Consider the following 19839-nt stretch of genomic DNA (forward strand, 5'->3'; position numbering starts at 1 on the left):
ACTTCCTATTTGCCTCCAACTTAACTGGCAATTAAAAAAGCATTTATTGCTTTGTATGCTGAGTTCAGATAGCAACACTAAAAGTACCAATAGTTTAGCCACTTGAGAAAAATCTAATCTTCAAATTTCCTGCTTCAACTACAATACTATTAGAGGTGTCAGTGGGGTGGCATTCAACTATGTTTTACTCCGATTAGACAAAGTGAAATTAATTGACATAACTTAGTAATGTTCATTAATTTCAATGGGTCTCTGCTGTGCAGTTGTATTTAAAATATGGCAGAGTATTCGTTAGGCAGTAAAGTGTAAATTATATGAAGTATGTCTAGTCCTCTGTTTGTGAATCTAAAACCTGTTGTAATTTTGAGTTGATACAGCGAACGTGGCTTTCAGCTCCTAAAATTATTTGTGATTCCACCAGGAGTGCAGGAAGGCTGGAGGCACCATACTATGAAAAAAGAAAACAGGGAGAAACAATGTTTCTAAGAAAGGCAGTATTAAAGCACTTTGTGAAATAATTCAGTCACAGCCCCACCCACCCATGCAGTTGCACCCAGATCAACACTAACCACTCACTGTAGTTTGGGGACAATTCAGAAGCAGGTTTGTCAAATTGGGTGGTAGCCTGGCAGGGCATTCCAGGGGCCACAGGATATACTGGATCTCCCTCTAGGTCAGTGTCACTTTTGTAGGTCCAAAAAGTAATAGCACCAAGGGTGGATCAGGTGCCTTTGGATCTGCTGGATCCAAACCCCTTCTTTCCCTTGGCATGCCACTGGGACTCCTGAGAGATGATTGAATACAGTACCCCTGGATCTGGTATACCAATTTTTTTCCTCCCACTGGATGGGAGGGAACTACAAAAGAAAAGGCCGGAGCAGCACAGAATTTGGGGCAGGGGGATGGTTAAATGTTATCACCACAATAAACCCTTTCAGAATGAGCACAACAGGGGTTGGGTGGTTTCTTTGCCATGGATTCTCCCACACACCCAGCTGCCCAAAACAGCAGCAGCAGCAATTAGGATTGCTCTACCTAAGTAATGAAATACTGCATATGGCATCAAACTATTAAACACACTTACTACTGTTTTTTCTTGTGGGTTTTCCTTTCTGACATTGACATATTTTTGTTTAAGATCCTTTAAATCAGTCACCAACTGAACTGCATTCCTGAGAGTGGATAGTTCTCCTTTTAGTTCAGCATATTCTCTTTCCAGTTTCTTTAGCTGTGATTCAGTTCTGCAAAACACAAATGTGTATGCATTGTGCCTTTATGAGCTACTTGGTTCTGCTAAAAAGTAGTTAACTGTAGCTAACATTCAAGTGATCTGCTCAGTCACACATGGGTGCATAGCTGCCAAGTTTTCCCTTTTCTCGCGAGGAAGCCTATTCAGCATAAGGGATAACTTGGCAGCTATGCATGGGTTCTTCACTGCCACAGAACAATGTTTTAAAGAAGAAGCTCCTGAGCCAAAGATTACTGATTGATTGAATTTCTAAACAGCCCTTCAGCCTGAGGCTACCTTAGTGCATTAAACAGAAAGTAATAAATACAATAGAATGGGAGCTGGGACTTGTCCTTCCCTTCAAAGGTGCAGAGCCCACTCTATTTGCGTGCCTCAGTGCTTTTCCATCTAGCTCCTCAAGATGAGCTTCTAAGAGCCTACAGCAGGCATCCCCAAACTTCGGCCCTCCAGATGTTTTGGACTACAATTCCCATGTTCCCTGACCACTGGTCCTGTTAGCTAGGGATCATGGGAGTTGTAGGCCAAAACATCTGGAGGGCCGCAGTTTGAGGATGCCTGGCCTACAGCAATAAAGAGGGAGAGTTGTGTGACTGTACAGCAGAACACTTGAAGAACATCAGTTTAAAGTAAGCAACCTGACTTCCTTCATGCTACGTGTGTAGATGCAGAAATGGAAGTTTACCAAGCTGGCCTCCCTGGAGGACACAATCCTGCAGGATGGTTCCCCCAAAGATTTCCTGGCTCTAAGATCTAAAGCATAGTGACTAATCACAGCATAAACTAGTTGGTTACATAACAAGTCTGTTAGCAAGACACCTTGAAACGGTTCAAATCCATGAGACGGCCTCAGTGACAAATCAGCAACAATGGACTAATGTGTTTAAGTTGCAACTACAAAGACAACAAACTTTTAGCAAAAAGCTAAGGAAAAGGGTTTAGAGTTGACTGAATAACATGTATCCAACACTGCTGCTCAGCTGTCAGTTGAAAAAGACCTGGGCAGGAAGGCACTTGCCTCCACTAATTTGAAAGGTGGCTCTAGAATTTTCCAAAATGTTGCTTTGCACAAAAACCATATGTGACTCCACAGAGACCATGAAGAATCATCTTTTTTAAAAAAAAACCCTTGAAAACAGGTTGTCTCAAATTGTGTTTATGAAGCTTCTCGGTGTTTAGAAATGCATGTAACAAAGAAGAGAACAGTGCTCTTAACAATAAAATTATTCTCTGTCAACATTGATAATTGCACCAAACAAGTGGAATTTATGATTCACGATAAAACACAAAATACTAAAGAATATAAAAAAGCATGCACAAATGAGCTTATGAGAGGTGTAGCACAAGAAAGCATTTTAAACTTTAATAATATAATTTAATAATTTAATTTAATAATTTTAGACCCAGGTGGCGCTGTGATCAGAGGGCTTGCTGATCAGAAGGTCGGCAGTTCGAATCCCTGCTACGGGGTGAGCTCCCGTTGCTTGGTCCCAGCTCCTGCCAACCTAGCAGTTCGAAAGCACATCAAAGTGCAAGTAGATAAATAGGTACCGCTCCGGCGGGAAGGTAAACGGCGTTTCCATGCACTGCTCTGGTTCGCCAGAAGCAGCTTTGTCATGCTGGCCACATGACCCAGAAGCTGTCTGCGGACAAACGCCGGCTCTCGGCCTATAGAGCGAGATGAGCGCCGCAACCCCAGTTGGACACAACTGGACCTGATGGTCAGGGGCCCCTTTACCTTTAATATAAGAAGTATTCTGGACTACGTCTAAAACTTAAACAAACCTAAAATGTATTTCATGGTATTTCATGCAACATTTTAACTGATGGGAACATACTTCAGTAGTTCTCCTTTGACTTCTATCAAACGCTCCCTTTTCTTATTTGTTGCTCTCACCATCTGTAATGACAATAAATATATTTTAAGATTGAAAAGCAAAACATACAAAGGGTGATATCCAGCGAAGTCATACTTTGAGTAGACCCACTGAAATCAATGAACTTAACTAACGTGCCCGTTGATTTCAGTGGGTCTACTCAGCATATAACTAACATTGGATATCACCTCAGTCAGTCCTTAATAATTTGTACTCCAAGTTGTATTCTTCAGTTCTGCAGAACTTTCACTGTACTCTACAAAGTATAAAGTGGACGTCTTTTGTATTAAATATTTTAATGGTTTTGTTTGCATCAAAGTTCATAATAATGAGTAAACAGGTCATATTTGGAATCCAAAAACAACTACAGTACATTTTCTGTACTTGATATTTAACTGCACATGGTCCTGCTTTAATAAGTACAATGAGTGACAGAATAAATAAATACAATTAATGTACAGGGGGACAAGTGATGTTTACTGAAAGGAAATCCAATTGATTAATTGGTATAAGAGGACAGAACATTCATTATATAAAATCAATACCTGCCAATATGAATACAATGACATTAATGCCAGTGATTTTTTTTAATTGTCCACCAAAAATAATGTCTGCTTTTAGAAAAGCTATAGCAAGAGAACAAAACAGTTGTAATAAATTCATTTTCTCATATAAGGCATACCAATCTATTTGGGCTCTTTATCACATAAAATAGTGAATATAATGCTCCTGAACATCCAAAAGGGCAGGAAGAAGAGAGCCAGGAGTTCTTTGTAAGCTATGCATTTTGGTCTAAGACACACACACCTTTCATAAACTGGCTCCAGCAAGGAGTACTGAATACAGATTTGCTTCTTATGCTGGGGAATGTTCAGTTGCAGATGGCAGTACACAAACACTACACCTAATCAGGTTGATTAAATATGTTGACTAAACACAGTTCAGTCAATACAATTAGCCACAGAGACAACATGCCCTCTGGTGTCCTGTCTCATGATTCCAAACATTCTCCCTCTAACAGCCACCTCGGAAGCAGAAACCTAGCCTTCCCACTCACTCCAACGCAATCATGGATGAAAAGCATGGGCTTCAAAGCAGCCCACCTCTAAAACTAGCATGTCTCAGAGCCAAAATCAACAAGAGGACACAAATTCTTGCCACAATTGTTAGATTTAATCATTATTGGAAGGAGAGCTTCTCCCTCTGGTGAAATTCACAGGGCACACTGCGAACTCCAGCTCTTAATTCACTGAAATGTCCTAATCCAACATGCATACTCACTTCTGTAGTTAGAAACCATACAATTAATGAGGATTCATAAAATTGTTTACCTTTGCATTTTTCAATTTTGTTGTTCTAAGTTCCTCAGCACCTGCAACCTAATGAAAATGTGCAGGTTTTAGTAATACAGCATAGCCTCTTAATTCACTATTTTTTCCAGTTTTATTATGACACAGCTTTTATGTGTCACTGTAAGAGTTGCAATTCATTGGTTTCACATTTTCTAGTCATGGGGTTTCTGGAAGTAGATATCCAATTACAAGTAAGCTGATAGGTATTTTTTTAGGTGATGTCTCTGACATCACCTTGCCGACAAAGCGCCGTATATTTAAAGCTATGGTTTTCCCAGTAGTGATGTATGGAAGTGAGAGCTGGACCATAAAGAAGGCTGATCGCCGAAGAATTGATGCTTTTGAATTACGGTACTGGAGGAGACTCTTGAGAGCCCCATGAACTGCAAGAAGATCAAACCTATCCATTCTTAAGGAAATCAGCCCTGAGTGCTCACTGGAAGGACAGATCCTGAAGCTGATGCTCCAATACTTTGGCCATGTCATGAGAAGACTCCCTGGAAAAGACCCTGATGTTGGGAAAGATTGAGGGCACAAGGAGAAGGGGACGACAGAGGATGAGATGGTTGGTTGGACAGTGTTCTCGAAGCTACCAACATGAGTTTGACCAAACTGCGGGAGGCAGTGGAAGACAGGAGTGCCTGGCATGCTCTGGTCCACGGGGTCACGAAGAGTCGGATACGACTAAAAGACTAAACAGCAGCAACAATTTTTTTAGAGTTCTGTGATTTCCAGATTTCTCCCTTTAGCATATGTCTGTTGCAGTTTTGGGATCAAGATGGCTGGCTAGAAGGCAGGAGCTGGCTAACTATAACATAGAGTCAACAAGGGAAGCTCAAAAGGCATGGTTACTCATATGAAAGACAACCAAAACTGTGACTATTACTTTTCGATTACTTCTCTAGCTACACTATCTTGCTGTAGTCAACTAGGATGCATCTCCTACAACTTGTAAGTCCATGCCAGAATCGCAGGTGAATGCCAACTGGTTGGGACACTGTTTTGGCTCAGTCCAACATTAGGGCCTAAGCGATTCTATAATTTGTGGGAAGTTACTTAGTTTTCATAGTTCTGACTTTGTATTTATTATCCTAAGCCAAGAATCTTAAAGGTACAGTGCTCACCTGGGGAAAATATGATTCAAAGTTTTATTTAAGAGATTTATCCCACCCTTCACCTTTCTTTCCTGGTTGTTTTACAATACCTCTTCCATTTGAGAAACATGGCTGGAGTCCTTTAAAAATGTTAAATCATTCATTGCCACAAACATTTTTCATAATAAGTATTATTTTAATTTTGCTGTGGGCACTTTGTTAACACTAGCGTTTCCAAGTTTGAGAATTAAATAATACAACAGGTTTCAGTTCAGTTTTCAAATGTTCTTTGTGAAGTACGTATGTCATTTGAAAAACAAGCTTTAAAGTCTGCAGTTGGGGGGAAAACAGCAGAGGAAAAATCATGTCACATAATACAAAGCCCTTATATGTGTAACAGCAGAAGGGAACCTTTTTCTGATGAGGGTCACATTCTCTCGGGTGTAATTTGTGGAGAACCACATGGTGAACCACCCCCTTATCCTCCTTCTGAAAAGCAGATCACCCTTGCTACAGGTCTGAACAGATAATTTGCAGAGGACTTTCCCCTTTCCACCACTCCATCCATTTGAGCCCCTCATTTCCCTCACCGGTCTAACAAATGCATGTCTGTTTGCATTTTGGCAGCGCTGGACCCTCATTTCCATTTGTCAGCCTTATTCATGCAGAGCATTTCATTAGCTGGCATGCCACAGCCAATAAGCAAATTTTATCATTGGTGGGCTCTTTTTGGGCTTTCCCTTTCCGAGGGCTTCCCCCTATTTTTGTAATGCTTCTGCAAACTCCAGCTCCTCCCTCTTGTGCCTGGATGGTGCCGTTTTGGTTAACATAAGCAATGGCACTTACATTTGAACAGCAGAAATAAGGGAACAACTGTACTTACATTATCAGTGAATTGCTCTCTGAACGCAACAGAAAAGCTATCAATAGCTTTCCTACATATTTTCAGCTCCACTCCTTGTCTGAATAGGGAAGAATGCATACAAATCAGTATATTAAGAAAACCTAAAGAAAAATCCTGAACTGATCGGTATATTGAAAAACATATTCTAGGAATTGAACTTGATACTTTGAGTGGGCAAAAATTGGATAATGCCATCAACTATCTAAATTTCTCCTACTGAATAACATGTGACATTATAACTTCAAACACTCAAAGCTTAATTTAGTTGCATTACATTTGGTTATATCATCCTCATTGTGGTTTAAACTTGAGGGATGGGAATTGTTTTAGATAAGCACCCATTTGTTTTGTTCTAGTGTTCTTCCTATATACATAAAAATGTAAGGTTATCATTGCATAGCGCCCATTGGAGGATTTGTAGTGCGTCATCACAATACTGGATTTGCATGAAGTCAGGGTGGGGCAGAGGAACAGAAGAGAAGGCAGGCTGAACAACAACAGCGGTCATGACATGGGAGTGAGCAGAGGGTCACAGAGGGAAACTGCTGCTTTAAACAACAGCAGAGGATGCGAAGCCCTCAGATATTCCACAGCATCTTCCCACAATCATGTATTTCATTCATGGTACCATGAGTTGTCTTCGACAAAATGTCTCAGATTCAATGTAGTACTTTTTAAGAGGTATTTTATTAACAAGCAACTACTCATATTTGTACAACATTCACCAACTGAACTTAAACCAACAAGCTTGCTCTTAAGATTCTACTGCTCTTAATCTGCTGTAAGATTACTGTATCTCTTAAGATTCTACTAATCTTAAGAGATACAGTAACGTATCAGCATGGAGTGTGTGTGCAAAGAAGGCTGCAGAGTAGGAGAGAGGAAGACATGAATATGGGCGTGCCCTAGGGTAGTAATGTGGGGGGAGGGGAATAGCAAGGGCTTGGTGAGTTGAGTGAGCAGGGGCACAGTTCCTAGGAAGTAGTATCAGGGAAAAATAATTTCATAACAGTAAAAATGGCTTGGCCTTTTGGTTAGGATCATATGAAAACATTCACTATGCTTAAACAGCACAGCTGCAGCAAACCAATCTGTAACAGAGAGAGCACCAAGTATTGTGGCTTAATAATGTCCAATTTCAGTGGAGTCAATGAGCTTAAAGTCATATACCAAGTTAAATTGTAGTCATAAAGATACTTACTTGTATTTTGCTGTTATTTTCTCAAATGCATCCAGAATAACATCAGTTTCTCTGACACGGCTGGCAACCTTTTTCATGTTTTTGGAACCCCAAACTTTTATCAAATCTGGCTCAGCATCTGAATCTAAATAAATGGTGTTTTTGAAGCAGCTTTTGATATTGTAGGTCTCAGCCAACCTTCAAAATTTATGATTTAAAATGCCTCAAAATTGCACCAACTTTTAATAGAAGAAATAAAATCCATAAATGTCAGCATTATAAAACATTGTCTTTCAGTTGTGGAATTGAAGACTGCACGGTAGCACTAACAAACAATGATAACACTTATTGTTTCATATATTGGCAGGCAAAATAGTGACCATTAGGCCTTCTAATAGGCAATGGTCTGATAATATGAGCCAGTGTGGCATAGTGGTTAGAGCGTCAGACTATGATCTGGGTGACTCTCAGCCAAACCTACCTCACAAGGTTGTTGTGAGGATTAAATTACCGGTATGAGTTGGTGGGGAACCATGAATACCATCTTGAGCTACCACTATCAGGGTAAGTGCCCTAATTTGAAAATTCCTGTACAGTGGAGTGAGTGGCAAGCTCTCCATGGATCACCTCTACTGTAAGCACAAACTCTTTCTCACCTGAGTAATCTGTCTCAATCTCTGGTGAACAAGCCTCTTTCTGCTTCTTGTGGCATTCAGCACTCATAATAGGCATCTGTCAAATAAAAATGCATACATTTAAATGCTTTTATTTTGAAATTTATGATCACATTAGGCAGGAGCAGCAGCTATGAAGTTTGTCTGAACTCACACCCTTTCAATGTGGTTCTGGCTAGTTCTGACCAAGGCATGTTGAGGAAATACAAGGAAATAGTGTCAAGAGGACACTTGCCCATTTGCAACAGCCCTTAATTTACACACACTTAAACTGCACCAGTGAAAGCACCACCGTGAAAAAAATACTGGAAACTAAAATATAGGAAGCACTGTAAAAGTAAAGGAACCCCTGACCATTAGGTCCAGTCGTGACTGACTCTGGGGTTGCGGCGCTCATCTCGTGTTATTGGCCAAGGGAGCCGGCATACAGCTTCCAGGTCATGTGGCCAGCATGACTAAGCCACTTCTGGCAAACCAGAGCAGCACACGGAAATGCTGTTTACCTTCCCGCTGTAGCGGTACCTATTTATCTACTTGCACTTTGACGTGCTTCCGAACTGCTAGGTTGGCAAGAGCTGGGATCGAGCAACAGGAGCTCACCCCGTTGCGGGGATTCGAACCACCGATCTTCTGATTGGCAAGCCCTAGGCTCTGTGGTTTAACCCACAGTGCCACCCGCATCCCTAGGAAGCACTGTATTTCTTCACTAATTCTTTCTGAACACATTTTTAAAAAGAACAAGACCCAGATATGTGCCAAAAGGCTTCATTCTTAGGACAAAGGTTCTTACAGCTATGGGGCATAGCAAAGTTTATAGCTAACCTTATCAGTACTCAAGTCCTCCACAGGATCTGGAATGTTATCTGATATTCTGCATTCTGAAGAGCTGCATCTTACTGGCAGCGGAGGTGTTAATCTATAGTCCTCTGTGCTGGATGTAGACTCTGTGGCTCTCTAAATGAAAACAATCAGGTGGTTATTCTCAGATTAAAGAGAAGACAAATGCAGTGCCTTTCATATGAACGAATGCGAACTTTCCCCCAGTATAAAAACAGCTTTACATATCATGGAAACATCAGTTATGCATCTTTATGTAACATGCATCTGCAATGTTTTCTGCAGTCTGTTTGGCCATGTTTGGCCATGAGTATTTATTGCAGGGAGCCCACAATTTACCTTGCTTTCCCACAGCAAACATGATTAAAAACTAAATGAAAGTAGGTTACATCCAATAAAGGTACCATGAAAATTTCTTAAACAGGTAGCCATGAGACACTAGCAATAAAACAACCTCAAGTTGTGACCATTTATGACAACCGTGATCACAACTGGACCAATATAAGCAGCTGTTTATAGTGAGCACATGAGAAGCAGCTGAGCTGTACTGTAGCAATATTAGAATAAGAGCACTACTATTTAAAAGCCTAAGAGTGTCAACTTCCATTAAAATAAGTTTCTAACATTCATAATTTCTGTGTAGTCTGAAGACATGCAGATAATTACCCCAACACAGAAAACAAGTCTGCAAAAGCCTATGCACATATTGTGCCTGCAAAGATACAATGCTTTGTGCACAAACATACAATTCCTCGTATGTCTGTCGTTCCTCAACTATCATACTTGTGCTAATCTTCTTTTCTGAGCGCTCAAAAGCTGCATTTGCTGGGAAACTCCACCCACTGCTGGAGGGAATGGCGGACAATTCCATCTTCTCCGCTCTAACGGTGTTTTTTCGGCGGCTGCCTCGGGAGTATGCAGCCTCCCTTACCCCTCCCGGGACGCTACGGGAGGGGGCCGCTGGCCCGTAGATGCCCCTTAACCCACCCGGACCCCTGTGGGGGGGGGCTGGGCTGTAGCAGCTGTTGGAGTCGGCACTCCTGGAAGCCACCCACCAGGCATATGGGTCCCATTACTTGGAATTTTAATTAGAGGAAAGTTTTGGGCATGCCTCAGATGAAAGAGTGAAAATTTATTGCTTATGGACACAGCCCTGAGTAGCAGAGAGAATGATTTGAATTACGGCCACTGAGAGATAAGAGGAAACATCGTAGGAGTGAAGAGTGAGCATCTGGAGAACCCGAGACGCCATACAGGGAAGTGCAACCTTTTTCTTTGTTCTTTGCCTATAATTTATCAAATACCTTTCCTGGACGGAACAGCAGACTTGATTTAGAGCAGCAGGATAATGGAGAGTATAAACTGGTGGACATGGAACTTTAAATAAATATGAAATTGGAGGAATTATATATAATTCGACATCTTTGCAAAAATCTCCCTTAAAATCCTGGCCCTGGCTGACATGCTGAAGATTTGTGACTGTAAGGAGGATTTAAGATTTGTGTCGCAGTTCGTAAATCAAACAAGATGGCGCTGGAATGGAATGCAGTCAGAGGTAGAAGAGAAGCCGCCCGGTTTTGAGAAGAGTGAGAAGGGACGTCTGGCTTTTCTTCTGCTGGAAAGTCTGTGATTCTATTTTCGGAGAGGAATTTGGAGAGGAATTTGGATATAATTTATGACTTAATTGATATTAGGGACCAGAGATTGGAGGGAGGTTACAGATACAGTCCACACAGAGACAGAAAGCATTTGGAAACATCCGGCTGGCAACGTAAACTCGGAGGCCAAGAAAGGACAGTAACGGACTTGAAAATATGTGATATTCATATCAGAGGCTGTTAAATAAGGGATAAATTGAAAAGGAAGCAAGGAATATTGGTGATTAGCAGGGAGCTCTGGGAATCTGAGGCATGGGAGTCCGAAAAATTAAGTATAATTGGCTATAATTGGAATGTTTCTTTCAATTGGAATTGTATGATTAATTTGGATTTGTAAAAATGCAATTGGGAATAATTTCAATGTGATTTGATGTGTTTTAATTGGAAAATTTAATAAAAAGTATTTAAAAAAAAAAAGCTGCATTTGCTAGATTGAGGTGAATGTGTTTAAGAGTTTCAGTTCCTAGACGGGTGCACATATATACTGTATGTGTGTGTATATACTGCATATATATATATATATATATATTCAAATTCATGATTTCTAAGGCTGTCATGACGTTAAGAGACATGTCATGTGACAATAATATTACCAATATTTATTCTTCATTATCTTAGCTAACATGAGATTTCAGCTAGTAGTAAATAAATCATACTTGCTTGAAATCTGGAGAATTAATTACCCACTTATATTAATATACATTTAAAACATAGAGATCCAATTATTTATTTCCAATATATTGGAAAGATATTGGAATTTTCAATATATTGTTGTCTATTTTCTGTACCATATTCTCTTGCACAGGTTCCTCTTCAGAATCTTCTCTCTCTGAACTTGATTTCAAGATATGCTGGTGTTTGCTAGAAAAATATATAAAATAATGCAATATATTCTCGTAGCTTTAAAAATCAAAAGTTCATTTCTTTTCCTGCTAAGAAGTTTCACTGTTGGCACAGAGGATTTGTCCAGTTCTGACAGTAGGAATCAAAGAACCAGCAAGAATATAGTGGGGATCAAATAGGTATGTGAATTGAATGGTATGTAGATACACAAATGTGTGTATGCAAGGAAAAAAATATGGATGCAACTGTTGTGTATGAGTTACTGAAAAAGCTATATGGCTTGTGTTGAATGGTGGTTAAGAGTTGAAGGAGCTGATACTGCACAACATTTTGAGCTGATAGGAATTGAAGCTTAATTCATTGAGACAACTTACAAATCTCTAATATCTCTTACAATGCATTCCTAGGAGTCACACAGATGTGCCACTCAGAAAGGTACCGTACTGCAAGAGCTAAAGGTTCAGTCTTGATGACACAGTAGAGTACAAAGAGCCAAAGAAAAATTATGCAGTGTATTTATACACTTTGGCTACATAATGTATCAATTGCAAATATAATCCTGTTTATACCTTGAAGTTAAGAATACTCCTACAGTCATATTTTTGAAACATACAGGTTGGTTTAGAAAATGTGTGGGGAAACATTTTGGCTTCACAGGCCAGATTCTTTGCATCATAGGTCTCGCAAGGTGGGTGGGGCTGCCCACCTATCAAAACCCCATCTGTGGCTTTGCAAAGTGCCCAATGAAGCATTCTCTCCCCTCCTTTAAGGGGGGGGCAAGTCCATTTCAAACAGTGCTTTGCTCTGCCTCCCCTTTAAGCAAAGGGGCATTGCCAAACCCATGTTTAGTGCTTTGGGAAGTTCTGAGCTTGTTTCTCCCCTCTCCACCATTGACAGGCATGAGAGAAACAAGGTTGGAGTTTGCTGGCAACAGCAGCAAGCTGGCAAACAGCTGGAACAAGCTCTCTTGTGCATCAAGCCCAGTGCTTAGGAGGATTGCTCTCCCTTCCCATTAGCTGGTTCGATTGGAGTGTGATGCTGCTTCGTGCTGGGTTCCAAAAGCACTGTTTGAAGCAGCTTGTGCATTTCTCCTGAAAGCAGGTGGCACACAAGCTGTTTTACATAGTGCTTTTGAGCAGGATTTAATCTCTGCTTATCACCAGTGATGTCAGCTGGTGGGCTAAAGTGGACGCCTAACAGATCAGATTGGTCTGCAGTTCCGCACCCTGGATTTCAAATAAAAGGAGGGAGCATGCTTGTGTTCACTCCTCCATATCCTTAGTTAAAAGTTTAAAAAGGAACAATCACACCATCCAAGCATTTCACATGGTTTGGATGCTATCTTCTCAATTGCATGAAAAGGCTCCTGAAAATTAAAATGGGGGTTCTGTAGCGTGCTGAATGAATGGTCAATGTTAGTATGCCTAGCATATTTTAGTCAAGCTAACAGGTGTGTGAGTGACTCAGCTGCCAAGTATCCCATTTTTCGCGGGAAACCCCCAGATTTTAATCCGTTTCCTGCTGTTCTCCCAAATGGGGAAAAATCCGGAAAATCCCCAGGATTTCCTACCTGCCAGGGAGCCTCCATTTTGGGTGCCGCTCTTCCCATGTGTGGGCACCGGAAATCGGGCAAAATGCAGGATCAGCAGCGGCCATCTTGATGCCGAGCATGCGTAGAAGTGACTTCCAGTGCTGCTCTGCCCGATTTCCGGTGCCCACACATGGGAAGAGCGGCCCCGGAAGTTGCTTCTACGCAACTTCCAGTGCCGCGCCGCTGCTGATCCCGCATTTTTCAGCGGGAGACTTGGCAGGTATGGTGAGTGAATGAGGAATGGGTACATGATGTGTTACAAGGATAAACATTAAAAAAGTGTCCAGTAGCACCTTAGAGACCAACTAAGTTTGTTCTGGGTATAAGCTCTCGTGTGCATGCACATTTCTTCAGATACACAGGATAAATATGTTTTTAAATTTATGTCTGTAGTACCTTCCTCTAGTAGCTTTCTTTTTTGGCTCAGAATCTGATGAACTGCTCATTGACCCATCTGAATACTGATCTTCTTCCTCATAAGCAGACACAGCGGTGCTGTGTAAAGGTTCCTGTGAGGGTTCACCTAGATAAAATAGACAAATCTAGCATTAATGAACTGCACTGAAAACACAGGTCAATCTTGGGCATTCAGACATTTGTCTACCTCGAATGTAAACATATACAAGGGCACACTATCAATGACAACTGTCCCTTCCAGCACAACCACTTTATTAAATTAACAGTCCTCCTATTTCAGAACTTCACCTTCAAAACTCACAGAGGGCTAGTAACATGATAACAGTAATGTGTCAGAAGAGGTGGGCTTCACAGCACATTCATTTCCCCTCATGGGCTTGTTTACATGTGAGGAGAACATATTTTTACATTTCTCACTTCAATTCCCTGTAATTTTGGACTACTTTGATGCCTCAGCCCTGAAATTGTTCACAGTATTTGGGGCACCACTTACACCGCTGAAGCAGAGATTCTATTTTATATTCTGTAATTATTGGTGTCAATTAAAAAAGGTAAAATGCGATAACTAACCAAATAATTCATCAGGTTCCTCTGCTTGGTCAGTTTGGATAACTTTCAAAATACTTGACACATCTGGTTCCTAAGGAGAAAGCAGTTTAAAATGAAAGTGCAACTTGGCATGGTATCCCTGGGGAGAACCCTCAAAAAACAGAATCTGTAACAAATAGCTGAAAATTGAGATTTCTTTCTTTCCGTGTAAGAAATAGAATGCAAACAAATTCAAGTACTGGATTAGAACAAGAAAGAAATATTTTATCAAAATACTATTTCCTATAATAAAAACCTGCAGAAAGCAAACAAGACAAGATACCAGGGGTTATGTAGGTTTTTTGGTGGGGGGAGGGATTGGCCTTTGGAGTAGGGTGAGATAGATAGGGGTGTGTGTGTGTGTATGACAGACACTTATTTCATCTGTGGAGTGGATTTTCCGGATCTGTGTGTGCTCTGTTTGTGTGATTGAGAAACAGTTGGACATAGAAAGAGGACTAGTGATGGGGAGAGAGGGAGAGGTGGGCAGGCAAGGTATGTATGTACGATCTCTGTCAGAGAGGGTGAAATGTGTGCAACGTGTGTGAGGGAAGGCAGGCTAGTATGTGAGTGGTCTGTTTGTATATGTGATCTGTGTAAGAGAGAGAGAGATGTTTGTGTAGCTGTGTATATGTAGTGTATGACATACATATATACATACAGCATTTTACTTGTATGCTGACTTTTTCATAGTTAAAACCATGCTCAAGGCAGCTTACAACATGAAAAAATACATAATTACATAGCCATAATTGCATACACCAAAAAGTACACAACCAAATTGAACAATTTCCACATATATTTTAAGATCTAAAATAAAGATACATTTTAAAACTAATAACAGAAACACCCAGCCAAACAAAACTTCCTAAACAATAGTCCAACCCAAGAGTTTTTTCAGCAGCCTCAGCTTTCATAGCTGGAGTCAGTCAGTGCCCTGCCCTCCCAGGCCAGGTGGGAAAAGCCTGCAAGGCAGGGAGCAGGTCTTCTAAGACTCACAGCCAAGCTGTATGAGTGTGTATGTGTGAGAGATGCATGTGTGTTTGTGGCCTCTACTTGTGTAGTCTGTGTCAGTGTGAGAGTGAGCAAGGTGTAACCATTTTGTATATTTTTTCTGGTACTGGGGAATTCTCCATGATTTGACACCAACAGCACCATTGTGTGCATCTGAGGAATCAATACTGTACTTTGTTATCTCCAATCCAGAAGTGGCAAGCAACAGATTTTCTGGGTAAGGGGAGGGGAGCAGCAGTGACTGTACCAATTTTGTGTCATGCCATGCCTCTGAATGTCAGCCATTCATTATCCCATTCTCTGTACACACATGTATTTTACATATTCTGTATACTTATAGTGCCCCTAAGGGAGGATGATTCTGTATTGCATCATGCTCTTTAAGCACTTGGGATATCATGTGTCACCTCTATAGTTGGAAGAGTGAAAGGCGCTTTTTTTAAAAAAAGAAAAAAGTAAGAGTTCAAAATTCCCCATAGAACTCCAGCATGGATTATCTCAAGGCTGTGAATTAAATAAAACTAAAAAGAAATGGAAAATGTCTCATTTGTGTTTGAATGAAAAAGATACCGTATGTGCCACTTACTCCCAGTTTCTTTTGGAAGTCCCTCCTTGATTTTCTCTTTGGCATCTTTTTACTAACAAAATAGGGGGAAAGAAACATTACCATAAAGGGATATATTATGTTTTACATTTATGAATTTTTCAGCAGGACCTTTATTAAATCTTTATTGCATTTGTACTGCTTCTCTAAGGAACAGCATACCTGAGTTTCCTAAAACAGACTGACACAGTCCTAGGTAGTCTCCCATTCAAGTACAGAACAAGCTCAGTCCTATACAGCTTGAGTATTTTAGGTGCTTGCAGAACATCTCTGGAGTTCAATCAGTCAGTATATTTATTTTTCTGTTCCTTATACAAACACATTCCATCACCCTACATACACATGTGTTCTGTGCATATGTGCCAGTATTGCGTATTAATGAAATTATTTTGTGGAATGTCATTGTGAAAGTTAAAAGATATGGTGGGTGGGAGATGAGGACTGGAAGGCATAGAGGGGTTAGAAGACGCTATGTCTGCTGAGAGAAATTTAACAGCAGATCTGCTACGACGAATGCAAACCGAAAGAGCAGCCGCCCCTCTGAACTCTTCTGTATCAACGTTCACGCGGCGTCTCCGTTGGCAGGTGTGTCACCTTGACAACCCCTGCGCGCGTAACAACGGCTGCCATGCCCCGCCTCCGGCACTCACCCTAGAGCCACGCCCTTCTTTTGTTGCGCTCTACCTTAACGTCCGATAAGCCCTTCTGACCACGCCCCCTCATAACTCCTCTCGAGCCCATGGCTGCTCCTCCTCCCTGACTAGGGCTTTCTGCGCCTAGCGCCCCCCCCCTCCCCAAAGTGCAACCTTGAGCTGAATTATTCGGCAATGCCACGCGCCACCCTCGGCCGACAGGCCCGACAGCTTCCGCGAGAGAACCGAACTCACCGCGAGCTCCCTTCGGCGGTTTCTTCCCGCCGTTGTAACTCAAACCGCCGCGCCGGATCTGTCCCACCGAGCACCCGGAAATGGGGGAGGGAAGACGCAACTATTAGGACTTCCGTTAGCGTAAGCTGTTATACTTAGTTTTAATCAGATCTGCTTCATTCTAACTGTTCCGAAATTTCATTTTGCGTGATGTTGAGCGGCAGGGAAGGAGAACAAAAGGAACAAGGCTTTTGAGGGCACCCCTGTTTCTATCTCGGCAGTTGGTTTGGTCCGCCGGCTCTGAGCTAAGAGCTTTAGTAAAAGGCAAAAAGAGCTTTAGAAGACGAGCGGTGTTAGCTGCTGGTAGCTGTGAGAACAGAGGAGCAGCGCCATCTAGTGGTTGGAAGGGAGTAGTTACAGGTAGATATCCGTGTTGGTCTGACGTAGTCGAAACAAAATAAAAGAAAATTCCTTCCAGTAGCACCTTAGAGACCAACTAAGTTTGTCATTGGTATGAGCTTTCGTGTGCATGCACACTTCTTCAGGGAGTAGGTAACCCTTATTTTTCTTGATACATTTCATTACTGGTTCATGTGGCTGTTCGATAGCACAGGGATAAAATAGAACTCTAGAGCAGAAAACCTGAGGCAGAGCAATAGTTTGTAATCTATGGTCTGCCCATCAGAGCCACTGACGCATGGTGCATCCCACATTCATCCTAGACAGGTGGCCCTGAATGATATTGTGGTCAATCTCTGAAGGCCACTGAAGGCACTCAACACTTGCAGTCACACAGTCTCCCTATGGTACCGTAGCTGTTAATTGTCATAATGGGCAAGGATCAAGTATACAGGTGATAGGCCACATGTCTCGGGTCAACCTGCCCATAACGTCAGGCTGTCTCCATAGAAAGCCATCCAAATAAAAAGGACCAAATGACATTAAGGAGATGCCCAACATTTGCAGTGCAGTCAACTTGGACTTCCAAGTGAGACACAAGTGATTTTATCCACAAAGTACTTGGCAAGAATATCAGTGGACACCTGAGGGTCTGTTGTACAATCCTGCAAGAAGAAAGTGCCTCGGGACAATACTGTACTGACAAAGAATCACCTTGAGTCATATCTGTGTCCTTCCATTAGTGGAAGAGTCTCTGAGCCAGTGAAGGCTTCCATGAATAAAAAAAGGGAGACAATTTTTGCAAATTCACATCTTTTACAATCTCCTGTTGTTCGGGGTAGGGGGCTAATCTTTCTGCAGCAGATTTAGGAGGCTGTAAAGCAGGTGTGGGGAATCCTTATCCTTCCAGTTGTTGCTGAACTACATCTCCCATCAGCCCCAGCAAGCATGACCAATGGCCAGGGATAGTTGTTGTTCAACAGCATCTGGATGGCCAAAGTTTCCCCATGCCTACTAGACAGGGAAGGAAAAGTCAGCAAAAAAATACCTTACTCCCTTTCCTTTAACAGAAGCCTTTGTCAGATCAAAGAACCTTCTGTGAATGGAAGATTACAGTTCAGTACTACCATCACAGCCATGCTAGGGCACTTCAATTAAGCCTTAATCCAGGGGTCCCTAAACTAAGGCCCGGGGGCCGGATCTTTTATTTAAAATGCATCTCTGGGTTATTTGTGGGGCATAGAAATTCGTTCATTTTTTTTTCCAAAATATAGTCCGCCCCCCCACAAGGTCTGAGGGACAGTGGACCGGCCCCCTGCTGAAAAAGTTTGCTGACCCCTATTCTGTATTCTTTTCACTGAATTTGGCATATTATATGCTGCCTCTCATGCTCTGTTTTCATCAGGATTACTGAATGTCCTGATCAGTACAGCTGAGGCTAATAAGAAGATAAAATATCCACATTTAAATAAGAGTGGTGTGTTACTATACCCTCAAAAGTATAGGTATATTAGTGTGAAACACTGATGCATAGATAGATAGTGCAGTATATTAGACTAATTGGAGCCTATTCTGAACAAGTCTTGACTTGATATTGCAATTTACCTGACAGTAGTGCAATTAGTCTATGACTTGATATTGCAATTTACCTGAAAGTAGTGCAATTAGTCTATACTGTACAAAGATACTTCTCTAGCTTTACTACAGAAAGATACTTATGCAAATGGAGAAAGAACTCCATTTAAATTCCTGCAGCCCAGACTTCATGTGTTAACCATTTGCTGAACTATTCTTCTAGACTCAACCACCAATCTTATAATGTTCCAGGTGCTACTGAGAACATACAGGTTGGCACACCCACCTTGGAGACACACACACTATGAAAGAGAAAAGGGCATGGGAGAGAGCTCCAGCCTTTAATTTGAACTGGCACCAACTTGTCGACATGTTCATCGGGAAGCCCTAGCACATACACTGTGTGTAGTGAGAAATGAGGAGCTATGAAGCTAAAGTCCAACAACGTCTGGGGACCCACAGGTTGAGTAAGTAGGATTCCTAATTCTTTTTGCATTCTGCTTCTTTTGCTATCCCTCAAGATTTAGAAACATAGCGAACCATGTCATGGTTAGATTAATTTTAAAGATTGTCCTCAGGGCCCCCTTAGATGTTTTGAGGGAAATGGCTTGCCTTCTCTCTTGTGGGCATCATCACAAGGGGGGCATCTCCCAGTTTTGGAGGGTCTTTTGACAAGATGCCCTCCTCAGTGGGTTCAGCTGCTTGCTGCACTCTCCATGAGAGGTTTCTGAAAGCAGGTTCATCTGCCAGGTGCCCCAAATTCAGTGCAGAGAATTTGCTAACAATACTACCACCACCTACAGAGTTGCGAGGCTGCTTATCTGATAGAAACGACAACACACTCTAAACTACAACAAGCTCTTTTGCTAAAGTTTTACTGCACACTGTGGGCATGTTTCTGCAAGCATCTGAGATGTCAAGATAAAGAGATTGCATATTTCTGCCTCTTGCCAAACTATGTGAAAAGGAAGCAGTAGACACTTATTTATGGTGGTTGAATTGCAGAAGTAATTACATATGGGTGGGGTGGGGTAGAATTTAGTGTAATCTGTAGGGTAGACCAAGAGCCAACAGATGTGTTCCTGAAGCATGAAGATAAGGCATAAGCAGCACAACTAAT

The 19839-nt window shown here is 41.6% G+C and overlaps 1 protein-coding gene across 3 annotated transcripts; it reads right to left on the minus strand.

The window, feature by feature from the left end:
• Positions 1-319: 319 nt before the first annotated feature.
• On the minus strand, positions 320-16825 carry CENPU (centromere protein U). Of its 3 annotated transcripts, XM_060278740.1 has the most exons (13): positions 16767-16825; positions 15862-15913; positions 14244-14313; positions 13653-13788; positions 11611-11683; positions 9150-9281; positions 8310-8385; positions 7675-7798; positions 6453-6531; positions 4455-4502; positions 3085-3146; positions 1085-1241; positions 320-448 (listed from the first exon to the last, which is right to left on the minus strand). In XM_060278740.1, exons 2-13 carry the CDS (start codon positions 15904-15906, stop codon positions 326-328), a joined length of 1125 nt encoding a protein of 374 aa, XP_060134723.1. In that variant the 5' UTR covers positions 15907-15913; positions 16767-16825; the 3' UTR covers positions 320-325. The 3 variants fall into 3 exon arrangements, with proteins under 3 accessions (XP_060134723.1, XP_060134722.1, XP_034967627.2); XM_060278739.1 differs by lacking the exon at positions 320-448 and having other exon boundaries at positions 934-1241; positions 13653-13779; XM_035111736.2 differs by lacking the exon at positions 320-448 and having other exon boundaries at positions 934-1241.
• Positions 16826-19839: the final 3014 nt, after the last annotated feature.

This window comes from Zootoca vivipara, chromosome 9 (assembly GCF_963506605.1).
Source record: "Zootoca vivipara chromosome 9, rZooViv1.1, whole genome shotgun sequence".
Lineage (NCBI taxonomy): Eukaryota > Metazoa > Chordata > Lepidosauria > Squamata > Lacertidae > Zootoca > Zootoca vivipara.

Bases quoted from the DNA above. Each gene is read 5' to 3' on its own strand.
- CENPU (XM_035111736.2), bottom strand. From the start codon at position 15,906: ATGCCAAAGAGAAAATCAAGGAGGGACTTCCAAAAGAAACTGGGA. The intron at 9,282-11,610 runs GTACAGAAAATA...GTTTTCATTTAG, and splicing joins AACCTGTGCAAGAGAATATG to AGAGCCACAGAGTCTACATC. The intron at 8,386-9,149 runs GTTAGCTATAAA...TTTATTTGACAG, and splicing joins AGGACTTGAGTACTGATAAG to ATGCCTATTATGAGTGCTGA.